Raw genomic sequence first — 25,383 nt, forward strand, 5'->3', positions numbered from 1 at the left:
TGGCTTAAACAATTTTAACATTATTGTGAAACTGAAGCATAAATATCTAATTAAATGCAATAATTAATTCGTTCTAAAATTACATTGAAGGCCAACTTCATAAAAAAAAAGTTAAGGGTCGCATATACAATAAAGAGTTAGTTTAAAAGTTGTTTTTTCTAATAAATTAATTTGTATATGTCCCAATGTATGTGATGAATGACTTGGATTCTCAACCTACACTCTTAGCCACTCTAACCGAATATGTTCTAAGGTAAGGACAGTCGGCCGTTAAGAGTCACCCCTTCTAAGGGACCACAAAAAGGCAAGAAAAAATATACTATTTTGTACGATAGATCTCACAGCATGTATTAACATAACATTTGATAGATCTCACAGCATGTATTAACATAACATTTAACGAGTAAGTCATTTTTATTAATTATATTACGAAACTAATATATCTAATCGATCAATCTAAGATAAAATATACAGAGTAACTAAAAACAAGAACAAAATTATTTGTTTTGCCTAAATGACACTCAAAACCTTAGGAGAGTTCAATAAACCATTTCCTAGTTACTTTGTAAGACTAGGTGACAACTCTTCAATCACTGATAAGTTCTTTTCAAACACGTTTTAACAAATTTGAATACAAAACAATGAATCCTCAAATATAAAAAAAAAAAAAAAAAAAAAAAAAACCAAAAACTTTTACATATTTTCTGGGAGTCAGAAGGAATTAAAAAATTAATATATTTTTTTTGAAAATGGTCCCAAGTATAACTAAAAAAAAATATGTTTGCTGCCTTACCCTTGTCTCATTCACTTCCAAATCTCATGGGAATCTAGGTGTCATGTTAGAGCTTTGAAACTCCACATCCTTCCCATATTGCAAGAAACGCACTATAGTGCTAGCATCAATATACAGATTATCAAGTTTTCTTGATATTCAATACCTTAAATGGCACCTCAAATTTCTTTTTTATCATGGATTTGGTCATTTCAAATAAGTTAAAGTTTTGATAAGATCATAAAATGAAGATGTTTTGTGTGACTTATTCTTTAACTTGAAATTTCAAAGTGTGTTTTTAACATTAGTTGTTTCATTATTTTTTAAAATATCAATCACGAAAGTCACTCGAAAATGATAAAAATATAAAACAATAATGGTATGTGTATATAGTGTCAATGGTTCAAAAACATTAAAAAAATCAACTTGAATATAAACTAAATTCAACATGAAGCTAGCTGAATTTAATTGGCAATTGAGTTATCGCCAACATAACGGGAGGCAGTCAATTTATCGCGAACATAATTTGAACATGTTCCAATTATTACGTAATAATTTACATTGACACCACTATAAAATCTTTGTTTCTATTTGTTAGGTTTTGGGTTTAGTAATCTTTGTTTCATTTTTTTCTTGCTTTGTAATTGTTCGGTCACCCTTGAGAGAGTCTCCTCTTCCTCTTAACAATTCTCAAATCCTCTTCAATCAGCCTCTTGTGCAAAAAGTGGTTTGTAGAGTCTCAATTTGTTTTATTAATACAAGTTTTTTTAATAAAATTTATAATAAACCAAAAAAATTAGAATTTTTTTTAATGCAAATAAATTATAAGAATAAAATTTAACCACTAGTATGGCTTATAATTACCACCCCATCGATCCATTATCATCATGCATGTAAATTGTGAATGTGACAAATAAACAAACATTGACACAAATGCATTCAATTAAAACCCACATTTCTCATGCCCTCCCATGCAGTGCGGGCGCATGGCCGTGTCCAAAAACACTAACATGGTCTTTAAGAGACCTCTTATGCTTAAAATCAGATCCACAAACACAAAACCATAGCTTTCCACAGTTCTTTTCATGGGTCTGCCAGTCCCCTTTAACTGCAAATGGCTTCCCACATTTCTGGCAAGCAAATGGCTTAGAACCGTGCTTTCGTTTGTAATGTGCTTGAAGGGTTCTAAAGTCCTTAAGAGGTTTAGACCTTGGATGAGTTATATTGTTCATGCAACCCTCAGCACAACAATAACATGGCAACCTTGGAATTGATGATGAAGTGGGTTTTGGGGATTTTAGTGACTCTGGCCCTTTTCTGTATTGAGATCCATGACCCCACATATGCATCTAGAAACACAGACAGACAGTGAGAGATCATTTCTTATACTACTGTTTTAACTTTGCTCAAGTTTGATAAAAACTTTTCCATTGAGAAGATCATGTCAGGCTACAATAGTTTTTTTTTTCATTTAAATTTTTTTATTAAACACTTAGTTGTAAAGATCTCGACCTCCTGAATAAATAGTTTAGTGGGAAACTCCATTACTTGACATAATTCATTTTGGAGAAAAAATTAAGCCATCATTAATGCTCAAAGAAATCTACATACAAAAATGACCAACAAACAATCATGAGAAAAATCATAAAGAAAAAGAATAAAAGCTCTAAATATTTCCTAATTAGTTACTTAGAACTAATTTCCATATCCTCTCTTTGTGATCATGAAAGGTAACATTGTGTAGGATAAATAGTATTATTCATAAACAATGAAAGACTATATATATTGTGTTTATCTATTTTAAATTAAAATATATAAATAATTAATTTTTTAAATAGATAATTTTTTAAATTAATTAAAAAATATGACATCATAACATTGGAACCAAAATTGAAAGAACTTGTTCAAAGACACTTATTTTTTTTTTTTTGTAGGTAATATATCAAGTTATCACATGAATTATCACAAATTCAACAAAATGAAATTACAAGACTATGAAAAACAACATTAAGTTAACAAAAACATAAAGAAAAAGAATCAAATCAAAATTATGTTAATATTATTTTCATATTTTTTCAAAAAGCATTAGGATAAAGCTGTGAAAACTGTGGCAGACACAGAAAAGATTGTCGAGAGAAATAAATGGTGAACATGAACAACTTCACTTAGACCGCCCTTTATATATATATATAGATATAGTAAATACTGTTACCTGTAAATTGTTGTAACGGCTGAACATCTTGTGGCAAACAGTGCAAGAGTACTGCGTCGGTCCGGCAAGAATTTCAGCTGGCGTAGGAATCCAGAACTGATCCTCAGAAACAAGATCTTCGTTATGATCAGTAACAACGTTAGGGTTTGCTAATGTTAGAGCAACAGTCACTCTATCAATATCATTGTGGCTGGTTTTAGGGTTTCGATTAGTTTGGGGATGAGAGAGAAAATTGATGGTTGTGTGGTAACCTGGGGGGCAAAGGGAGAGATGGGTGCTCGAGTCTTGAACATGATCACTAGTGGATATGTATGTGAAGTCTTGGCCTTGCATGGTGAAATTACTGTAAAACCTAGAGAGAGAGTAGAGAGAGATGGTGGCACTCAGATTCAGTGAGTGTTTGAGGGGTTATATTAGGGTAGATGAAGGTAATAAATAATGGAAGATTTGGTGATAATATGTTTTCCATGTGAAACTGCAATTAAAGGACTTTTTTAGGGTAATTGATTGGGGAATGAGAGAGAGAAAAAAGAGACTGTTCAGTTTGTAATGTTTTTTTTTTAAATATAATTTAAGGATATTTAGATTATATCGATTCTAGTTTAGTTTTTTTTCTCTTTAGAATCTTGTCCTCCTGGAATTGAGTGCATATTGAAAGACTTGATGATGGTATTTTCTGCAATTTTTATTTGAGTTACTTTGATGTTTTTTTTAAGTAAATTACATCATATTAATTGGGTCTTAAATTGTACTCAATTATATTTTTTGAAATTTAATTTTTGTATAGTTCAAAAATATTATAGATAAATGAAATGATTATATCCAATTTTTTCTTTTTATAAAAAAAATTAGAAAGAAATTTATTTTTCATTCATACACCGCTTACCACAATGTCATATAAATGGCGAAAAAATCAAAATTATATTATAAATCAGTATAAAACTTTTAGCGAAAGTTTATATTATGTATTGCTACACACTTATTATAAAAAAGATGGCAAGTCTGATAAGAATAATGTCGCTAAGATGAATATAGTGATTGTATTTGAAAATCACTAGTAGTTTCTATTTATTGTTTTTCATCTTGATAATTATTGTTCATATTACATTTATTTTGGTACAATAGCGATGAGTAATGTAAACCGTCGCTATTAACCACTATATTATTCATTAAATGATTTACAATTGGTGTGTTTCCTTTATTGTATTCATTGTCTTTTTTTTATAATATTTTTAAAAAATTCAATTGTTTGTAACAAAATCTTTGAAATAACATTGTTTTTACAGTATTAATATACTATTTAATTGATGCTCGTTGTTTACATAACATCTATTTCTTTATCAAGTTTGGTAACTATCAACGTCATTCAGGTCCCCTTTGTCGATTGAGTGGTGTGCTTTTTTGAATTACGGTGGTGTGGAGTCGAGAAGTTCATCAGCAAGTTGAGGATCATTCTCCTCCCCAAAATGGGGGTGATCCCCCGATATGTCAAATCTATGTGTTATTTTTTTTTTCTTTCTTTTAAGCGATTTGTCATTCTATATTTCAAATTATCCTTAAAGAATGTAGAAATAATAGATAAAATTTAACAGTGACATAAATTTGTACCATTTGTTGGTCCTGATTCAAATCTAGTCCAAAACTATTTTTTTTTCAATAGGATAAGATTTCAGGATGAAGTTCTAAGATGAAATTGAATAAGTGATGTCTTTTAATCTTGTAATTAAGTATCAACTCATTTCAATTTAACTACACTATTGAATTTATAAGATGAACCAATCAAATAAAAATAAATTAATTATGTCAAATCCATAAGCATATCTTATTGTGAGTAAAGTAAATAAAAGAAATAAGATAAAATCTCTCAAGAGAGAAAGAAAAAAACTCTGACAAACAAGGAAAGAAACCATAGTGAACAATTAAATTAATAAGTATAAACGCGTTTGAAAAAGATTAATTATTTAAAAACTTAACATTAATAAACATCAATTTCATCATGCATAGTATATTCTCTTCTTCAAAAAGTTGTGTATACCAAACAAATTATCCTAATTTAAGAAAATAATTTGTATTAAACATCATTTTAATCGCGCATAATAATTGTTTTTCATAAAATTGAGATAAACGTTTTCAATTTTAACTAAAATGTTCCTCCTGTACTCTCATTGAAAAAGAAAAACATATTAATTAACTTACACTTTATTATGGTCTCTTCTTTCAAAATATTTTAAATACTAAGAATTTTTAGTTAAACAATATGTCAAAAAAATCTCAAATTTGTAAATAAAAACTAAAAAATATACTATAGCTATTACAATAAATAAATAAATAAATAACATATCAATGACACAAAGAGTTCATATATAATAAACATAAATTTCAACTCAAGATATTATGATACTTAAAAATAATACAACAATAACACTAGTGACACGAAATTCTAAGAAGCATATGGTGCCAAAAGATGATCATTTATCACATTATTTTTTTCCCAAAATTAAAATTATGGTCCCCTCTTTCCAAAATTGATGATACATATTGTAAATATATATAAATATATATATATATATATATATATATATATATAATATTACATTATTACATATTACATGTGGAATGATATTACATGTGGAATGTGTAACGAATCTGAGGTCGGTTGAGAGTTTATCAACTTTCATGAAGGTTTTCGGGTATGTTAATCTTTTGGTGTTGATGGTTTACAATATTTAATTTTTCCTTGACGGCATATTTTGTTTCGTTATAATACTTAAACAACCCTCATTTTGATATTTGTGAATTATTTAAATATAACATATTTCATCCCTCATGTTTTCATTTACATAAAGATATCTAGTGGATTTGTTAACTAGCTATATGATTATATGATGATAAGTGTTTTCATAAAATCTATTATTTTCTCTTTTTTTCAAAAGAAAAAATAACTAACTTGAAAAAAATGCAATCTACTCCATCAAAATCATAAAAATAAAATCAACATATATTATGGCAAAAATAGATCTATGACTAGTATAAAAGTGATAATAGGCAACAAAATTATAGAAAATTGTATTACCATATACATTGCTAGACAAAAGTTAATAGTGTCGACAAAACTATCATCGCTAAATTTACCGTAAGTCAATATACCGTCCCATTTTTTGTTGCTAATTACAAATATTTATTAATATTTCTTTTATTTTGAACCAACAGCGACATATTCAAAATAATCGCTAGACCTATTTTATATATTTTTTATTTTTTTAAGTTAATGTAGTATATGTTAAACCTATTTTATACCAGTGAAATTCATGAAAGAAAAATTAAGTTAAATGATCGAAGCAAAAATAAAAAATAATATAAATAATTTTATTTAAACGTTTAAATTTGTACTAAAACATAAGAAATGGAAAGACCTGCCTGCTGGGAAAAAAAATAGTATAAAATCCCTATATATAAAAGTTTGATGATGATTTTAGAGGTGAAAAAAGGTTTTTGTTATTCTTGTTTGAAAGGATTATTTTATTTTGGAATATACACCTCATTTTGGTGGGGAAAAATACTTATATTCAAATTCACTCATGGTGAAGAATGAGATCGAGTAGATATTATGATAAGTTTGTTTATAGAAATTATAATTTCAATTGCTTTTCTAGTGCAAATGATATATAAAATGCAAAATTATAATTACGAATGTCATTAACAATTATATATAGAGGCAAGATAAGATATCAATAACATAAAATATTAAAGTAATATGATTTCTTTTATTTATTTTTAAACTAAAAACTTCTAAGCACAAAAATATTATAAAAACAAAGTATGGTAGTTTCACTACTTAAGAATCCATACAATGAAAAATCAATAATAATGTTTTTTTTTTCTGAAAGGTAAAAATATAATAATCAATATGTCAACAATTACTTACTCTTTCATAGACATGTGATCATCTTTGATCACAATCTTGTTTTAAACTTATAACAACTGGTATAATATATTTAATTCTTGTTATGCGAGTTTCTTATTGTAATAGCGTGTTTCTAGATTATTATTTATGTAATAATTACAATAATTTAGAGTAGAATTAAATTGATAATCCTAAATAATACAAATCAATTAAATAACAACTAGTTGAATAACATTGTTAATTATAATAGGCCACATTATTGTAATAATTCTTCTTACTCAAATTATAGTGTTCTCGAAACATTTATCATGTTACACAATTTATTTTTGCTAAATTATCCTAATTAGGGATGGTAATGGGGTGGTTTGGGGCGGGAATTGTATTTACCATATCCGCTCCATTTTTATTTCAGGGATTTTTTTAATATCAACCCGCCCCGTTTGGTTTCAGAGAATCACCGCGGGACACCGTTTTAAAATATTTTTAAAAAAATTATACAATAAAATTTTATAAACAGATTTTTTAATATAGTATATATTATAATGTATTAAAATTTAATATTATTATAAAAAAAATAAACTTACCACTTTTAGAAAATATAATGAATAAATATATGTGGGTAATTTTATATATTTAATTGTATTTTTAGAGTTCGAGGCAGAATCAGGGTGAGATCGGGCGAGTCGGGGCGGGGGACACAAATACCATTCTCGTTCGATTTCGTGGAAAAACTGTCTCAAACAAGATAATTCGGTTCGATTATCGCGGGATGGTTTCAAATTGTCATCAATAATCCAAATGAGTTTGAAAAATAACACTAAGTTAAATTATCTAAAATAAGCTCACAAATTCACACCATTCAACAACAAAACAAAAGACCATTTAAATCAAAATATATATATATATTCTTAGTCCGAATCTAACTTCAATCATTTCCCTATAAAGTTAAAGACTTTATTTCATTATTAACATTTTAGTGACTTTTCTTATCAATAATTTCTTCATACCAAATAATTAAATAAGTCTAGAATTTTATTTTATTTTTCATTTTTATTCCCTTGTGTTTGATCTATATGTGTATATGACTCTTCCTCCTCTCGAATCATTTATGATAACAATTTATTAAATAAAAAATGAAAAAATATAAATATTTTAAAATGTGACCAACCAAAAAAGAGATTGATATTTCCATCTGTTTTGATCTCTCTCGAAACATGAATACTATTTAACCACCATTATTTGGTAAGCTCCATCATACAAAACAAAGAAAGCTGTTCATCTAGCTATCTATCTAGGTATCTAGTAATGTGTACCTCTTGCCTTTGTTTCCTTTAATCTATCTGTCTATATGAACCAGTAAGATAAATCTTAAATTCAAGGATTTCATTTTCAACATCTACCCACTTTGGTACTACAATAAATTATATATGTATAACACCTAAATCACTGCAAAAAAGAAGGAAGAATTTAGTGACCTAATTAAACTAAAGAATAATATTAAGGAATTTCATTCCTATATTAAATTTGTTTGAGTGTCTCTTCCCTCTATCTTCGTCGACTAATTCTAACTCGGATGTGTAATGAATCTTCTCAATGGGGAATTATATATATGTTGGTTATGAGAAGCTTTTGATCATCCATCATCCAACTCATTAGTTCCTCATTACCGACAACTATGATTGGAAACATTACTTCATTTACAGATTTACTATATTGGGACGGTATCATCACGTGTCTCCTCCACCTCAGGAATATCCGGTTCTTGAAAACCCTAATTGCTTTGATTTTCCTCTACTTGGTTTTGTCATAAATGTATGAACTTGATTCTAATAGAAGTTTTGGGAAGCTTAATTATTTGGATGATATGGTATTTCTAATATATATCATTTGAGCTTATGAGTTGAAATATGAATTTAAAAATAGATTTGGATAGAAACTTGTCAAACACTTATTGCCATATAAATACATTTCAACTAACACATGGTCACCTACTATACAATCTACTAACAATTAAAATATGTTTCCTTTTCATTTTCATTTTCATTTTTTCAGCCTTAACCTTAACCTTATTATATAAAAAACAACTCACAGAACTATCTCACTTCTTCACAAATTAAACTTTCATTACTCACTTAGTCGAAAAGGTCTCGACTTTGTGAATAAAGGGAGAACATACCAATATCAAATACGAGCAAGTTTGTGAGAAAGACAAAAAGAGAAACACCCAGAACCACATGCATGGATGCAAAACACCCGTCCCAAAATCAACAATCCATCAAAAAAAAAACTCAACCGCTCAACAACCAAAAAAAATAACAAAATTTAAGGTGAATAAAAAATTACATAGGTAATTAACCAAAAATGATTTGTGATGGTAGACCTAACTTTGACCGTCATTAAAAAGGCACCTATTCCGTTGGATTCATACATTGCAAATGATAAATGTAAAAATGGCAGTATGAATTTTTCGGCCATCAATCGAGGTTCTAAAGGCGAGCCAATCCATAAAAAATATCACAAATTACTAGGGAGGATTCATACACGAAAAATGTTACCGGTCGCTAATTTTCACACTAAACGAGCTACCTCACAATGAAGAAGCAAGTGAACAAGGTTCTCCTCCTCCGTTTTACAAAATCACAATAAAAATATCATATATAATTGTTTTAAATGGTAAGAAAAAATAGATATCAATGAATTTAATATATAAACTAATTAAGACCAAAATTTTAATGTTCGATTTCCACTAAAAATACAATGAATTTAAGAGGGTCATGATTATGAGGTCATGCTAGCCATCCCTATGTTACCTAAGAAACAAAAAGAAAATTGATTTCATTCTCACTAAAAAAAATGTTATGATTTAAAAGGGTACTCATTCTAGCCATCATGGGAATTAAGAAAAAACCTTTAAAACTCCGCCATGCAAGAGATTTTGTATCCTTGGGCTCTTTAAAAGTCAATTCTCTGGAAATAATATGGAGTCCAAGTTAAAAGGAATGTACAAGTACTCATCCTTGGAAATGTATGTTCCTTGATAGTTCAACAAATTCTTACATCTTCTAATTTTTTTTTAAAAAAGATAGCTTTTAGTGCCCAAATGTCAATATCCAAATATCATTTTTTAGATAGGGAAATTTATAAATTGTTATTTAAAAAATCTGAACTAAAGCCTTAGATTTTGTAATGAAAATGATATATACTAAAGGGTATACACATTGATTGATGTAATTAAAATGATAGTCATGAAAATGGTCAAGTTATATGCATGGCTGCTAGTCGGATCTGATCTGACCGGTCTGATCGATCATAGAATATGAATTAGTACTCATCAATTAGTTGAAGTAAGCATAAATTTTCTCAACAAAACAAAGAACAACAAACACCTAATTAAGTCCTATAACAGAAGAAAATGAAAAATAGATTTCCCAAAGCATCCAATAGGGGTTGATCACGCATGCAACTAGCTATCTATTTAAGAACATCTCAAGGCGTCAAAGATGTCCAAATTTATAAGATTCCCAATTTCTGATAGCCCTCATACAGAAGAGCTTTAAATTTGGATATTGGGGTTCAATAATTCTGCAGAAAGAAATTTGTCATTAATTAGAGTAGCAGCTTGCTGCATTCAAGCAAGCAAAAGCTGGTTAACCTAGCTAGCTAGCAATGGGTACCTTCTTTCCCTCTCTCTCTCTCTCTTTATCTCTTGTCTCTTGTCCAAAATCTGTTTAAACCCACACAAAATATGTTCTCAGTTTGATCATGGTTTAATTTGTTCAACAAGTTAGTTACAAATAAATACCAAGTAGAGTACTTATAAGAAGTAGAATTAGTAACATTTTTTTCTTTTCTATCCAAGATCTAAGGTGAAAATCAAAGTTACCATGGGTAAAACTCAACAAACTAATACAAATTCAGTCATCACAATCAAAACAAAATAACAATATCTGACCATTAATTAAATTGTAGTTATTGTGAATACTAACAATTGATTTGGTCAATGTTAATTCGGGCTCAAACTCTCTGAGTAATCATAGTTTGTGTGTTTCACTGGTAAACTTAGATTTGACTTTTTTTTCTTTGTTTTAATCTTCTTTTATTTTTGATTAGTCAATCATTTTCTCAACTTGGTTAAGTTTTAGTAGTATGTGTATGTGAATTTGTTAAGCTTCTTGAAAATGTTTTAATCTCCTTTCGTTTTTGATTAGTCAATAATTTTATATATAGAGATGTATGGGAATTTGTTAAGCTTCTTGAAAATATTTGCTGTAATAAAAGTGTGCATTCAATAAGCATGTGATTAATATCCACTAGTTTTTGACATTTCAAAATCAGTGAAGGACCAATATAAACATGTGTTTCTCCAACTGAATGTTAACCACATCCTGTTGCATATCCCAGGAGTTGATTTTAATTAATGAAATAAATAAATAAATAATTGATAGCATTAATTAGAAGTCTAGCTTTTTGTAGTTATGCTGAGTGTTTAATTGACTTAATTAGATATAGTTTAAACTTAACCTGTACATTTTTCTATTAAGTAATCATGAAAATGGAAATACAAAATAAAATAAATTGAGTGTGTATCAAGAATAAAATCAAATGAGTGGTTCTTTATAATCTATATATATATATATAATGATGCTTAATTTTTAAAGTATTCGAATTGCCGGGTCGAGAGCTGTGATTAATTTGGATATTTATGTGAGAGTAATTGGATACTTGGGTCGGATTTTGGGTTGATCCACCCATAAACTTAAAACGGTTAAAAATAAATTTAAAAATGTTATTTGTAGGTTTCGAACTTGCAACCTAACAAAACAAGTATAATCTTTAACCAAATGTGATTGAGATGTGATTTGTCGAGGGATAATAGACTGGTATCATTTGAAAGTGTTTAAAGACCAAAGTGTGAGGTCACGATGATAATTATTAAAAAATATGAATCAAATATTTGATTGACAAAGTGAAAATGTAAAGTCGAGAAATGAGAGATTCATTCGGAAAAAATATGTGATGAAACATGTGAGAAAATAAGTTGTTTTATCGAAGTGGATAAAATGTGGAATGAAAGCGTTATATTTTTTATTTTAATAATTTTAAACATTGAATAAATATTATTATAATTTTTTTAATTTATTTTATTTTTATTCTTATCCGTGTGAATCGTACGAAAATTTTATTAGTATTTGATAAATTCACACACAAAAAAGAGTGAATGAAATGGATTTGAATTGCATTGCATTATAAGTTGTAACACTTAATAGTGTTATAAAAAAATGTAGTTATTTGTCATGTTAATTTGTGGTGTTTTTTTTAGTGATGTGTTTGATGTGGTTTCTTCTTCGGAATATGGCTGCATGCTTTGAGTTTGTGATCGGTTTTTGTGGTTCTACTATGTTTGGATCTCGAAGGTATTCTTTTTATTCACGAAATTGTCTCGAACTAAGGTTAAATGAAAAACATGATGAATTCTTTTAAAATATTGTTTATGTTTAAGCAATTTGATATAAACTAGCATGTATCCTGTGCATTTGCACGAGTAATAATATAAAAAACCGTGAAAAAAATATTACGATAAAATTTGTATGGGCGAGTCAACCCACAATCCGACCCAAGTATCCATTTACTCTCACATATATCCAAATTAACCACAGCTCTAAACCCGGCAATCCGGACATTTTAAAAATTAAGCATCATTATATATATATATATAGATAAGAGTCGCTTAAATACAACGATAAAAACAATATAAAAACTAGTATACAAAATGTCACCAAACACACTCGAAACATAACGAGATTAAATTTAAAATATATTAACTTTTTTTAAGTATTTCATCAAGATAATTTCTTCATGAAATATATTTAATTATACATATATTAATTTATAAATTTATTATTGAAATTCAACTTTAATAAAGTATTTTAAATGGATACAATAAAATAACATATAACCCACTAAATTCTTATCTCCATGATAAAATAAAATTTTACACAATAAGAAAAATTTAACTATATTTCTTCCCAAACTTGTTCACCTAAACAACCCTTTTGGCATTAAGATCACCTTTAGTTCAATACATTGACTATGAACAACATTAGTTAGCTCTAAGACCCGGCCCAACCAACCCATGTAAATATCCATCTCACATTATCATTATACATGTAAAACCAACATAATTGTACCCAACTTACCAGATTTGTCAGGAAAGGCATCAAATACACAATCAAATGTTATTTGGAGAATTAATTAAAAAGGTGAAATAGATAATTCTCCAAATAACTTGCACTAGTGAAAAAATAGGTTTCTGTAACGATGCTTAGTAACGGCGGTCAAACGCCCTTACTGAAGATTTTTATCTGTAACGGCTATTAAAGACCGTTACTGTTATAAATATATCTGTAACGGCTATTGAAGACCGTTACTGAGAGAAGGAAACAGTAACGGACTTAAACAAGAACCGTTACAGATAATAGCTGTTTGAATCCTTTTTTTCGAACTAGAGGTATCAGTAACGGCATTTTGAAAACCGTTACTGATACGGCTTCACTTTACAGTTTCTGGAATTGGTTATCAGTAACGGTTTTCTGAAGAACCGTTACTAATTACATATCTGTAACGGTCTTCAATAGCCGTTACAGATATGAAGCCGTCTTTTCATTTTCTCCTGCACAATCTGTAACGGTTGTTTCTAAACCGTTACAGATATGAAGCCGTCTTTTCACCTTTCTTCCACTATCTGTAACGGTGTAGGATAAAACCGTTACAGATACGGCTTCACTTTACAGTTTTTGGGATTGGTTATCAGTAACGGTTTTCTGAAGAGCCGTTACTAATGTATTATCTGTAACGGCTATTGCTAAACCGTTACAGATATGGTAAAAAGAAATTAAAACGGCGGTTAGCTATCTGTAAAGGTTTTATCAATAACCGTTACAGATAGCCTAAAGTAAACCCGCGAACAACTTCTTCTTTCTTTTCTTTCTTTTTCTTTCTTCTTCTTTCTTTTCTTTCTTCCTCCGCGCTTTCTCCTCTTCTTCCCGATCAGTCGCCTCCCTTGTTAAAGTCGCCGCCCGTGAAGTCGCCGCCCGTGAAGTCGCCGCCCGTGTTGAAGTCGTCGCCAGGTAAGTCTTCTTCCCCTTTTCTTCTCTCCGTCGTTCCGCCGCGCGTTCTGCCGTTCAACCGTTCATCGCCGATCATCGTTCTTCAATCCAACAGGTGAGTAAGACTATTTCTTCCTCTAATTATGATTCTGTGATAGATTTAGTAAAAATCTAATGGTTGATTTTCATACCCTATTGGTTCTATTTGGTTTCTGCTATTCTGTTTGATTTCTGCTATTTTGATTTCTTCTATTAAGGTTTGTAAAATATTAGAGTTGTACTATCTGAGAATATTGGATAATGACACAGTTGTTAGTGTAGGAGTTTGCACATTAGTTTTGCTATCCAATGGGCATAAAAAGTTAAAAACATATTGCATGAACTCCTTTTTATTACCCCACTAGAAGAAACTGTCTTTTGCCGGTGAAATTGGTTGCATATAATATGCTTATTGTCCTGCAATTTCCAGGATATACATCTTACTTAACCAACTACGTACATATACTCTTTGTTGAAGAGGTAAGCAAGGCTTGTCAGCACGGATGACACCCATTTGCTGATTCAACTTCTTTATTCAGAATTTAGCTCTTCTGTCTTCAGCCAGAAACTGCCAAGTAAGTTCTAGTTCATAAAACTCACATTTCAACTTTGCTGTTTATAGGTATCAAAGTGGATAATAATACTAATTGCATTTTGTTTACAATAGATAACTTATAACTTAGTAATGTCACGTAATAACTAATAAGTCAGTGTTTAATATTATAGATAAGGTCTACGAAAAGTTCACAATTAAATGCATGAAAAAGATTTGTGAATTTCCATAAAGTATTTTAATTTCTACAAAGAAGACTCTTATTGATCTGATATCAAATTAATTGATCTGTAATTAACTGCACATAATTTGATTTAGAATAGAAGTCTATTATTGATTAACTTGCAAAGGTTTATGATTTTTTTAATAATGCACATTCAAATGTAATTAGTCTAATTTTGCGGAATTATTTCTGCACACTCATACAAAGAAACCGACTCTGCAAGATCCAAATCCGGTGGTTCCCCCTATTATTCAAGAAAAAGTGGTAAGTCGTGGTTATTAGTTATATTTCTTTTATTTATCATATGTATGTATGTAATCAAATGTAATTTGTGTTTGTAGACTGCCTTGCGAACTGCTATAGAAGAAGACCCGAATAGAAATGAATTGCAGTTGGCTGAGTGCGCATTCGGGTCTCAGGGACATGGGCGAGTTGTGGGTTTGGGCTCCGGTGTCACACCTAGATCTTTTAGACCTGATGCTCGTGGTGGTACTAGCACACAGTGCAGTGACACGCAAAACGCCCTTTTACTTGAGGAGATACAGAGGATGCGAGAGGAGCGTGAAACTGAGAAGCTTCAGTCACGGAGAGAGCGCGAAGAAGCCTTAATGGAGCGTCAAATGGAGCGTGAGGAAGCACAAAGGCAGCGTGAAATGGAACGCGAAGAGTTATTGATGCAGCGTGAGGATGAACGTGAAGAAGCTCGAAGGGAGCGTGAGAGAATGCGGGATGAGATGCTTGAGCTGAGATCGACGATGAACTTCTTATTAGCCAGGATTCCCCGTGATCAACTTCCACCTGCCCCTCCCACTCGAGATGATGCCCCTCCTACTTAGAGATGATCCCCTTCCTCGTGATCGTCGCTTTCCCACTTCAATTCTGGTTAGTTGAAATGTAATTTGAATTACGTTAATTAATGGTTTTTGTGAATTTGTGATACGATTGTAGTTTTTGGATGGATTATAGTTTTTGGATGGATTGTAGTTTGTGGATGATTATTGTTTTGAATTAATGATTGTAGTTTTGGGTTTTTGGTTATTGATGATTGTGTGCTTTTTGGTTTTTGGTTATTGGTTATTGATTGAGGTTTTAAATAGGTAAAAATTTGTAAAAAAAAAATCTATTAGGGTTTAGTAACGGTTAAATAATTTCAAATACCGTTACTATAAATCTAACTGTAACGGTTTAAGAAACAAAAAACCGTCACAGAAACAACACGAGCATCTGTAACGGTTTTCGAAAACCGTTACAAATAAAAACAGCCTTTCAGTAACGGTTTTTATCCGGCTAAAACCGTTACTGTTGTCCCTTTACTATTTGTAACGGTTTTAGAAAACCGTTACAGATGCTCGTGTTGTTTCTGTGACGGTTTTTAGACGGCTAGAACCGTTACTGTTTTTAGACGACTATCAGTAACGGTTTTCGAACGCCGTTACTGATACCTGTGAAGTTTCTGTAACGTAATTTTTAGTAACGATTGGTAACGGTTTTATTTGCCGTTACAAATAAGTTTCAGTAACGGCGTTCGATGCTTTCAGTAACGGTTTTAACCCTTACTAATACCCTTTTTCTACTAGTGTTGCAATTATCCATTTTGCAATTTTTTAAGTTATTTTCTACCTCTTGAGTAGAGGTTTTCTAAACACGGTACATCTAGTTGTGTGGAATTATCATTTCAGTGGAAGGTACTATAGTAAAGTATACTATAGCCAAAAGGCAACCAATGATGCAATTTGGATTTAGAAGTTCACCACATATATCTTGGAGCAGTTGGGTGATCAAATGAATCGTGATCTTGTTGGGTTTTGTCTTCTTAGATGGAGATACCCAACTTGGTGTGAGCTTTATTTTGGCCCACGGTATAAAATGTGAAAGGATATTATTTTTCATCTAGGTTATCTGGGCTTTGAAAACATAAGAAGAGATAGGGTAGATCAAATAGATTTAGGGGTTTAGGGTAGTAGTTGGAAAAGATTTTCGTTTATCAAAGTTTGCACTGTTTAATCAAATTCAAATTTTGTCAGCTTTTTAGTTATTTCCATGGCTAAGTTCTGAACGGCGAAGATCTGTATTTTGATACTTTTTAGTCAATCCAAAAAAAAAACAGAATTAGAGAACTGGTATGGTTGGTTGATCTTGCTCTTTTTTTTTTGTTATTTGTCAACATTGTTGTGTGATCTTGTTACAATTGATTAAACTCTAGTTTTTTTATATCTAGAGTGAACCTTTATTTGTAACCTTGTTGATGATAGTGAATTGTTAAGTGGCTTATTCGGTCCTGTGGTTTTTTACTCTCGATTTGAAGAGAGATTTTTCCACGCTAAAACTTGTCTTGCATTGTCATTTCAATTTCATTATATTTTTCTCATCTCTTATACTCAATTAATTGGGAAAGTGTTCTGTTTTGAAGAATATATTTTCCCATCAAAGTGGTATCAAAGCCTAGTTTTTTATTTGAGTATAAGGATAGAGACTAACACATCCAAAATAGCGAGTTTGAATGACTCTAATTATAATATCTAGAAGGCTAAAATGGAAGATTTGTTGATTGTGAAATTTTTTTATTTACTAGTGTTCTCTTTAATTAAGCATGTAGAAAAAAGTGTTGATGATTAGAAATTTTGCATTGACAAGTATGTGATTATATTCGTCAATGGGTTGATGAGAATGTTCTGAACCATGTGATCTCTATTACTGATGTTCATACCTTTTGGACTAAATTTGAAGAATTGTATGAGAGAAAGATAAATAATAATAAGTTGTTTTTGGTAAAATAATTGGTGTCCTTAAGGTATCAAGTTAGTTCTTCAATAATTGACCACTTGAATGCTTTTGTGGGAATTATTAATCAATTGAAAGCGATGAAACTCAGTTTTGATGACGAGATACAAGGCTTATGTTTACTTGGTACTCTTCCTAACTCATCGGAGACTTTTAGAACAACTTTGTCCAATTCTTCTCCAGATGGTGTTATCATAATGACTTTAGTAAAAAACAGTGTGTTAAATGAAAAGATAAGACGAAAGACACAAGAATGTTCTTTACAATCTGAGGTATTGGTTACGGAATCCATGGGGAGAAGAAGTAAATGGCAAGATGTAAGTAATCGTAGAAAATTTTATGGGGCTTCTAATAAGTGGGCAAATGTTGAGTGTTATTATTGTGGTCAAAAAGTCCATATCAAGAAAAAAAATATTTTAAATTGAAGAAGGATAACAAGAAGAAAACTCAGAACACACTCACTACTTCTAACCACAAAGAAGGTAACAATCATGATGATGTTGTTATTGTTGATGATTTCCTTATTGTTTGTTATAATGATGTTGAGAATATTAATGTATATTATGATGAGATGGTCTGGATTATAGATAGTGGTTCTTCTACTCATACTTCATCACGACGAGATTTTTTCTCAACATATGAGGCTGGTAATTTTGGTATTACTCGTATGGGAAATACTGGTCAAGCTAAAGTGATTGGAATTGGTAATTTTTGGGATGAGATGGCCAATGGTACTAATCTTTTTCTAAAAGGGGTTAAGCATATTCTTGACATTCGTTTCAATCTTTTATCGATTGGAAGATTGGATGATGAAGACTTTTGTAATTATTTTTCAGGTGGTGAATGGAAACTGAAAAATGGATCAATGGTTGTTTCTAAATACAAGATACTTTCGAATTTTTATAATGTTCGTTTGGAAATATCTAAATGTTATATTAACATTTGTGAAACTGATTTTTCTTTTGAGTTGTGGCAAATGTTTGGCTCATATTAGCGAGAAAGGCTTAGCTATGTTGGCTGAGAAGAATGTGCTATGTGGAGTTTTAAATGTGCACTGAAAGAGATGTCTGAATTGTTTGGCTGGAAAATAAAGACGAGTGTTATTTAGATCAACTAAATTGAAGAGAAAGTCATAATTACTAGACTTTGTGCATTCTGATTTATGTGGGTCAATGAAGTCAAGATCACTTGGTAGTGCTTACTATTTTGTAACATTTATTGATGACTATTCTCGAAAGGTTTGAGCCTATAAATTGAAGACGAAGATCAAGTGCTAGACACATTCAAAGTGTTTCAATCCTTAGTTAAGAGGGAAACTAGAAAAAAAAGGTGAAGTGTATTCAAACGGATAACAGAGGAAAGTACATTAGGCCTTTTAATGAGTATTGTCGACAGCAGGGTATTCGTCACCAAAAATTGCCTCCGAAAACACCGCAGTTAAATTGATTGGTTGAAAGAATGAATATGACATTGGTGGAAAGGGTAAAATGTATGCTTTCACAAGCAAAGTTGCCAAGATACTTTTGGGGTGAAGCACTAAGTACAATGGTACATGTGTTAAACCTCACACCATGTATTTCTTTGAACTTTGATGTGACGAACCATGTTTGGAGTGGTAAAAATTTCTCTTATGATCATCTTCGAGAATTTGAGTGTATGGATTACGTGCATGTTTCCAAAGATGAGAGGTCAAAGTTGGAAGACAAGACCAAGAAGTGTGTGTTTGTCGGTTATGGACTGGATGAGTTTGAATATCAATTTTTTATTCCTATTAATAAGAAGTTTATTCATAGTCGCGATGTTGTAATTATGGATGATTATATCATTAAAGATATTGACAAGGTAGATGAGATTGTTCTCACTTAAGTAAATGAGGAGATGGTTGAAATGAATTCAATTACAGTTGCTCCTAACTTGATAAACACCAACAACGATCAAACTAAATCAATGTATGAATTTATATTTTGGTAATCCTTTAAATACTAATATTTTTTTTGATGTTGACTCTAACAGTGAATCTAATGTTGAAAATGATAATGAGAAAGGGAATAAAAATACTGAGGAGTCCATTTATTATAATGAACTAACACAGTCTACTCGAGAGAGGCATCATTTAGTTTGATACCCAGCAAATGACTATGTATTTTTTTCACTGATGGTGGAGAACCCGAGAGTTTTCATGAAGTATTGGAAATTGAAAATAAAAAGAAATTGATAGATTTCATGGAGGATGAGATGCAATCTCTTCGTGTAAATAACATTTTTGAGCTAACAATGTTACTTAAGGGCAATAAGACTTTAAAAATCGATGGCTTTATCGGTTGAATGAAAATAAGCATACTTCATAGCCTAGATATAAGACTCGTTTGGTTGTAAAAGGCTTCTCGCAAAGAAAATATATTAACTTTGGTAAGATCTTTGCTCATGTGGTGAAAATGTAATTTATTCGTGTGATTCTTAGTTTAGTAGCTAGTCTTAATCTTGAGGTTGAACAAATGGGTGTAAAAACAATCTTTCTTCATGAAATTTTAAAAAAGAGATATACATAGAGCAACTATAGAGTTTTCAAGACAAAATGAAAGAATACTACATTTGCAAAATAGTGAAAAGTCTTTACAGTTTGAAACAAGCATTGTGACAATGGTATCGGAAGTTTAGTTCAATTATGGTTGAACAAGGGTACAAAATGAACAAGACCAATCATGACGTTTTTGTGCGAAAATTCTCTAATGATGATTTTATTATTCTTCTGCTTTATGTAGATGATATATTGATTGTTGAAAAAATATTTCTAAAATCAGTGAGCTAAAAGAGTCTTTGTGTAAGTCGCTTTCCATGAAAGAGTTGGGACCAACACGTCAAATTCATAGGATTCAAATTATCCGTGATCGAGATAATAGAAAGCTGCATTTGTCATAAGAGATGTACATTGAAAAAGTTTTTCGACGCTTTAATATGACCGAAGTTAAAGTGGTGAGTATTCCTTTAGCTTCTCTCCTTAAGTTTAGTTATATTGATTGTCTTTATATTGATAATGATAGGTTGTCTATGAAGAACATTTAGTATTCTTCAATATATGGTAGCCTTATGTACGCTATGGTTTGTATTAAACCTGATATAGCGCACATTGTTGGTTTGAAAACTTGTTGGTTATTTTTGGGGATACGTTCTGAGCGGTAAGAATCGGTATTTTGAGGTTTCTAAGTCAGTCCAACAAAAAATCAGAATTGCAAAACTGGTATGGTTGGTTGATCTTGCTTTTTCTTGTATTTGTTGTTATTTATCAAGATTGTTGTGTTATTTTGTTGCAATATATTGATCTAGTTTTGTTATATCTAGACTGGACCACTACTTGTAATCTTGTTGATGATAGTAGATTGTTAAGTGATCTATTCAGTCTCGTGGTTTTTTACTCTCGATTTTATTGTAAGAAATCTACAAGATATCTAAATGTTAGGTTTAGAGAATGAGAAACCGACTGAAGAAAAAGTGATGGCTCCTAGGGTGCCACCTACCCCTTTTGTATATGATTAACAAAATATTAAAATATTCCTTAGATTTATACAAAGTAAACAATTTGACTATAAAGTTATTAAACATACTAACAACTAATTACAAACTCAATTGCTGTGCATTTCCAAGTTACATATTAATATAATTCTAATATCTCCTCAAGATGTAGATCTCTAAGATTTATCTTGTCCTGAAGTAGATAAAATGGTCGGAATCCAATGGATTGGTGAAAATATCGGCTTATTGTACCTTTGAATACACATGTTGAGGAAGAATCAAACCTTGTTTAAAATGATCACGTACAAGATGACAGACTATTTCCATATACTTTGTATGTTCATGAAAAACTGGATTTTCAGCAATATGTATCGTCGTTTGATTATCACACCATAGAAAAATTGATAGCAATATGCGTTTAATTTTCTCACCCCACGTACCCAAGAAATGTTTTCTTGTACGCGAGATATTCTCTCCCTTTTTTATCTTAAATGTCTACTAATTTTAGGAGTCCACCTAACATCTTGTATTTTTAGGGCATGAAGGATCTAATTTTAAGATTGATTTATCCATTCGAATGCTCCGTCTTTAAGAGCATTTTGTGCGATCTGAAGTTGGTCGTTCACATGCCTTACATATCCTTTCGAATGCTCCTCCCATGGAGGGGACGCATTGAAGGACTGAAATGGTAAACACGATCCGTGCACTTTTAAGAATAAAGTTTGTTCTATGAAAGCCATGCTATAGAACCCCGATGCTTACCTTCCTCTCGAATCTCACAAAAAGTAGACAAGAGAATCATCCATATAGGATGTTCTCCTATCTATTTGAGACGAGGAATCAAAGTGTAGTTTTATATCATAAATCTTTCCATGCTTGGACCGTACAGGTTCCAGATTAATACGTGTTCACTACGTATTAATCTGGTTGACTTTAAGAGTCGACACTTTAGTTTACTTCAAACAGCCAAAAGTCTTGACTTAGACCATTATTTAGGTTGAGTTAGTATGTGTTGGATAGGTGACCTTGTTAGCTTCCACTTTGGTGTTGGAAGAAATATTCAAGACTAGAAACAGTTCTATGCAATTCTCGATGGAACGTCATGGATCTAAAAGTGGATAACTTGGCTTACAAGAAACCTCACATTTGTTGTAGGTCGAACCATGAGCGCTACTTGGTATCAAATGAAATCTATCTCAAAGACATTTCTAATGGTATCTTGTTTACACAAAATGGTTGAGCTAAATAAAAGATATGAATTTTCAAAGTCACCCCCCATGCTCTAGTTCACTCTTGGAATGAAGTGGGTGAACTTGTATCGGATTGTCGGAAAAATATTGATTGCTTAGCCATTGAATGAAAATGCGGGACTAGTGCCATTTGAACGGGCTACGTCTTAGCTTTACAACCATTGGTCACAATATAAAACTAAGCCATGTAGCATTAATTATGAATTAAACACCGAAGACATGATTGGTTTATTCATGTTTTGGTTGCATCGTCTTCAACCGTCGTTTTGAAGGGGCTAAGAGCATTGGCATTATTCTGAATATAAACAAACGTGATAGAACACTCTTCAAGATTTTCAAAACATCCGAGAACAGCTAAATTCATTGAGCATAGCGACCTGTGGATTTTTTTAAGTTGTAGGAACCTCTAGATTTTCTTCAGCGAAAAAGCAACTCAAAACCCATGGTTTTGGCCAATATTAAAATAAACTATGTGTCTAGCGCTAGCATGACGTCAACACGCGCGTTTTTTAATCCTTTTAGGCGTGAAGTCTGTCGCGTTAACCTCCATTGACTCCTCACTCCCGACTTGCCCATTTCGACTCGGTTTTGACGTTTTTTTTTCCTTTTGAATGCCTTCTACACAAAATTTCTAACATCAATATTATACTCAAAATTCAAGAATTTTTGAACTGGTCAATCTGAATGTTTTAGGTTTCCAGAATTCTGACTCTTTATAAAAAAATTACGTTTGGACACTCAACTAAGCCTCAAACTAAGTGTTCGGCACACTTTGTCCAACAAAAATATTCAAAGTTCATGATTTTTTAATACGATCATTCTGAACGTATGAAAACATATGAAGCCCGGGTATTTTTAGAAATTGGCGTTTGGACCACTACTCAAGGGTCCCTTCGAGCCAATTTCTCAAAGTGATTTTTTTGGTTTTGTTCTCCTAGTTCGATAATCAAGTATAAATATCATACTGAACTGGGTAGTCACATTTTAATTTTGGGGTGTAAAAATTGAGTGTCTACAGAATGCCCCTCTTAGACAGAGTTTGGAGAAGATGACCTCTCACTTTGTAAAACACATGCCAATGACTAATCAAATAGGCACCAAGTTTGTAACCCCAACATGTAAAATGCTAAAGAAAATGAGAAATGTACAATTTGTGACGTTCTTTTTTCCTCTACTTTACCTTTCGTGACGATAAAGTTTCTTGAGGAATCGACTGTGTAACAATAACAACATTCCTGCGAAATATCTATACAAGATAGCAACGTACACACATAACATGCTACAATCATGTGTCTCTATATAGAGACTTCATACACATCGATAAGACGATGTGCCTAGGCAATTCTATCTGACGACCGATGATAAAGCGATACTCTCTAAGTTAGTATCTCCTGCAAAGAACAATTGATACAGACCAACAGCCTTGAGTTGTGTCATATTTTGTGTTTCACCGATTACCTGATCACAATGATTCAAGAATTACATCGATGACAGAAGCAGAATCTGGACCTTGTTTATCAGAATTCATACTGAGATGAGAGTTTGGATTTTGGCTACATAGGTTTCAATTATTCCTTAATAATGAAGCCTGCCAAAAATCACACATGAAAATTGTTTTCGAAGATGTCAATTTCTTACATTCCAAAGAACCATAAGAAATGACATATCAAAGAGTTTTTCATCAAATCAACGATGAACTTTTGAGAAATTAAGTTCTCATATCAATGAAATAACATATCCATGAGATAATGAGCGATCGTTGACAATCGTCAAATTCTCACGTCGAAAGACAGTAGCAAATTGCAGAAACAAACAAGTTCTTTTATTGCCAAGATGGCAAGCAACTTATGTAATAAATATAGAATCCTCGTATCTAAGATAACGAGACACTCTTAAAAAATAACAAGTTCTCACACCGATGAGATAATGAGCAACTTATGTAATATGTAAAGAAACCTCGTTATCTAATATAACGAGCCACTCTCAGCAAACAACGAGTTTATCAAATCCTCACATTGGAAGATAATGAGCAATTTGTGGAAAAGAACAAGTTCTCCCATCGATGAGATGATGAGTATTTTGTGTAAAAAGGATAGAGTTCAGCACGCTCGAATTGTTGACTCACAAAATGTTACCAATAATGAATTCAACATGCTAGGGCTGTTGATTCATGTAACATTCCAAAATGAACCTGACACACTAAGATTGATGTTTCAAGTAATAGCATAAATGAACCTGACACACTAAGGTTGTCGTTTCATGAAATGAAACAAATAAACCCAGCATGCTAAGGCTGCTAGTTCATAAAATGAAACAAATGAATCTGGCACGCTAAGGTTGTCGGTTCATTTACGAAACAAATGAACCTAGCACGTTGAGGCTGTTGGTTCATGAAATGAAACAAATGAACCCGGCATGCTAAGGCTATTAGTTTATAAATGAACACAACACGCTAAGACTATTGATTCATGAAATAGAATCAAATGAACCTGGCACGCTAGGGCTGCCAGTTCATGTAATAAAACAAATGAACCTACTAGTATGCTGAGTTTGTTAGTTCATGAAATGAAACAAATAAACTCGACATGTTAGGGCTACCGGTTCATAAACAAAACAAATGGACTCAACACGCTAAGGTTGTTGATTCACGAAATAGAATCAAATGAACCAGACACACTAGGGTTGTCGGTTCATGTAACAAAATAAATGAACTCAGCATGTTGAGTTGTTGGTTCATAAAATGGAACAAATGAACCCGGCATGCTAAGATTGTCGGTTCATAAACGAAACGAATGAACCTAGCACACTAAGGCTGTTGGTTTATGAAATGAAATCAAATGAACCTGGCACACTAAAGTTATCGGCTCATGTAAAGAAATAAATGAAATCATCACGCTAAGGCTGATGATTCACGAAATGGAATTAAATGAACCTGGCACATTAGGGATGTCAGTTCATGTAACAAAACAAATGAACCTAACATGATGAAGCTGTTGGTTCATGAAATGGAACCAATGAACCTGACACGAAATT

The 25,383-nt window shown here is 31.4% G+C and overlaps 1 protein-coding gene across 1 annotated transcript; it reads right to left on the reverse strand.

Annotated features, from left to right (window-relative positions):
- Nucleotides 1-1,731: 1,731 nt before the first annotated feature.
- Nucleotides 1,732-3,317, reverse strand: LOC124918226 (zinc finger protein WIP6-like). Its single transcript, XM_047458429.1, has 2 exons — nucleotides 2,985-3,317; nucleotides 1,732-2,121 (listed from the first exon to the last, which is right to left on the reverse strand). Exons 1-2 carry the CDS (start codon nucleotides 3,315-3,317, stop codon nucleotides 1,732-1,734), a joined length of 723 nt encoding a protein of 240 aa, XP_047314385.1.
- Between the last annotated feature and the right edge of the window lie 22,066 nt (nucleotides 3,318-25,383).

The sequence above is a fragment of the Impatiens glandulifera genome, unplaced genomic scaffold (genome assembly GCF_907164915.1).
Source record: "Impatiens glandulifera unplaced genomic scaffold, dImpGla2.1, whole genome shotgun sequence".
Taxonomy (NCBI): Eukaryota; Viridiplantae; Streptophyta; class Magnoliopsida; order Ericales; family Balsaminaceae; genus Impatiens; species Impatiens glandulifera.

What these genes read in the sequence shown, in the direction of transcription:
- LOC124918226 (XM_047458429.1), bottom strand. Translation starts at nt 3,317, where the DNA reads ATGCAAGGCCAAGACTTCACATACATATCCACTAGTGATCATGTTCAA. An exon ending in GCCGTTACAACAATTTACAG is followed by an intron (nt 2,122 to 2,984) that starts GTAACAGTATTT and finishes CTGTGTTTCTAG; the next exon opens with ATGCATATGTGGGGTCATGG.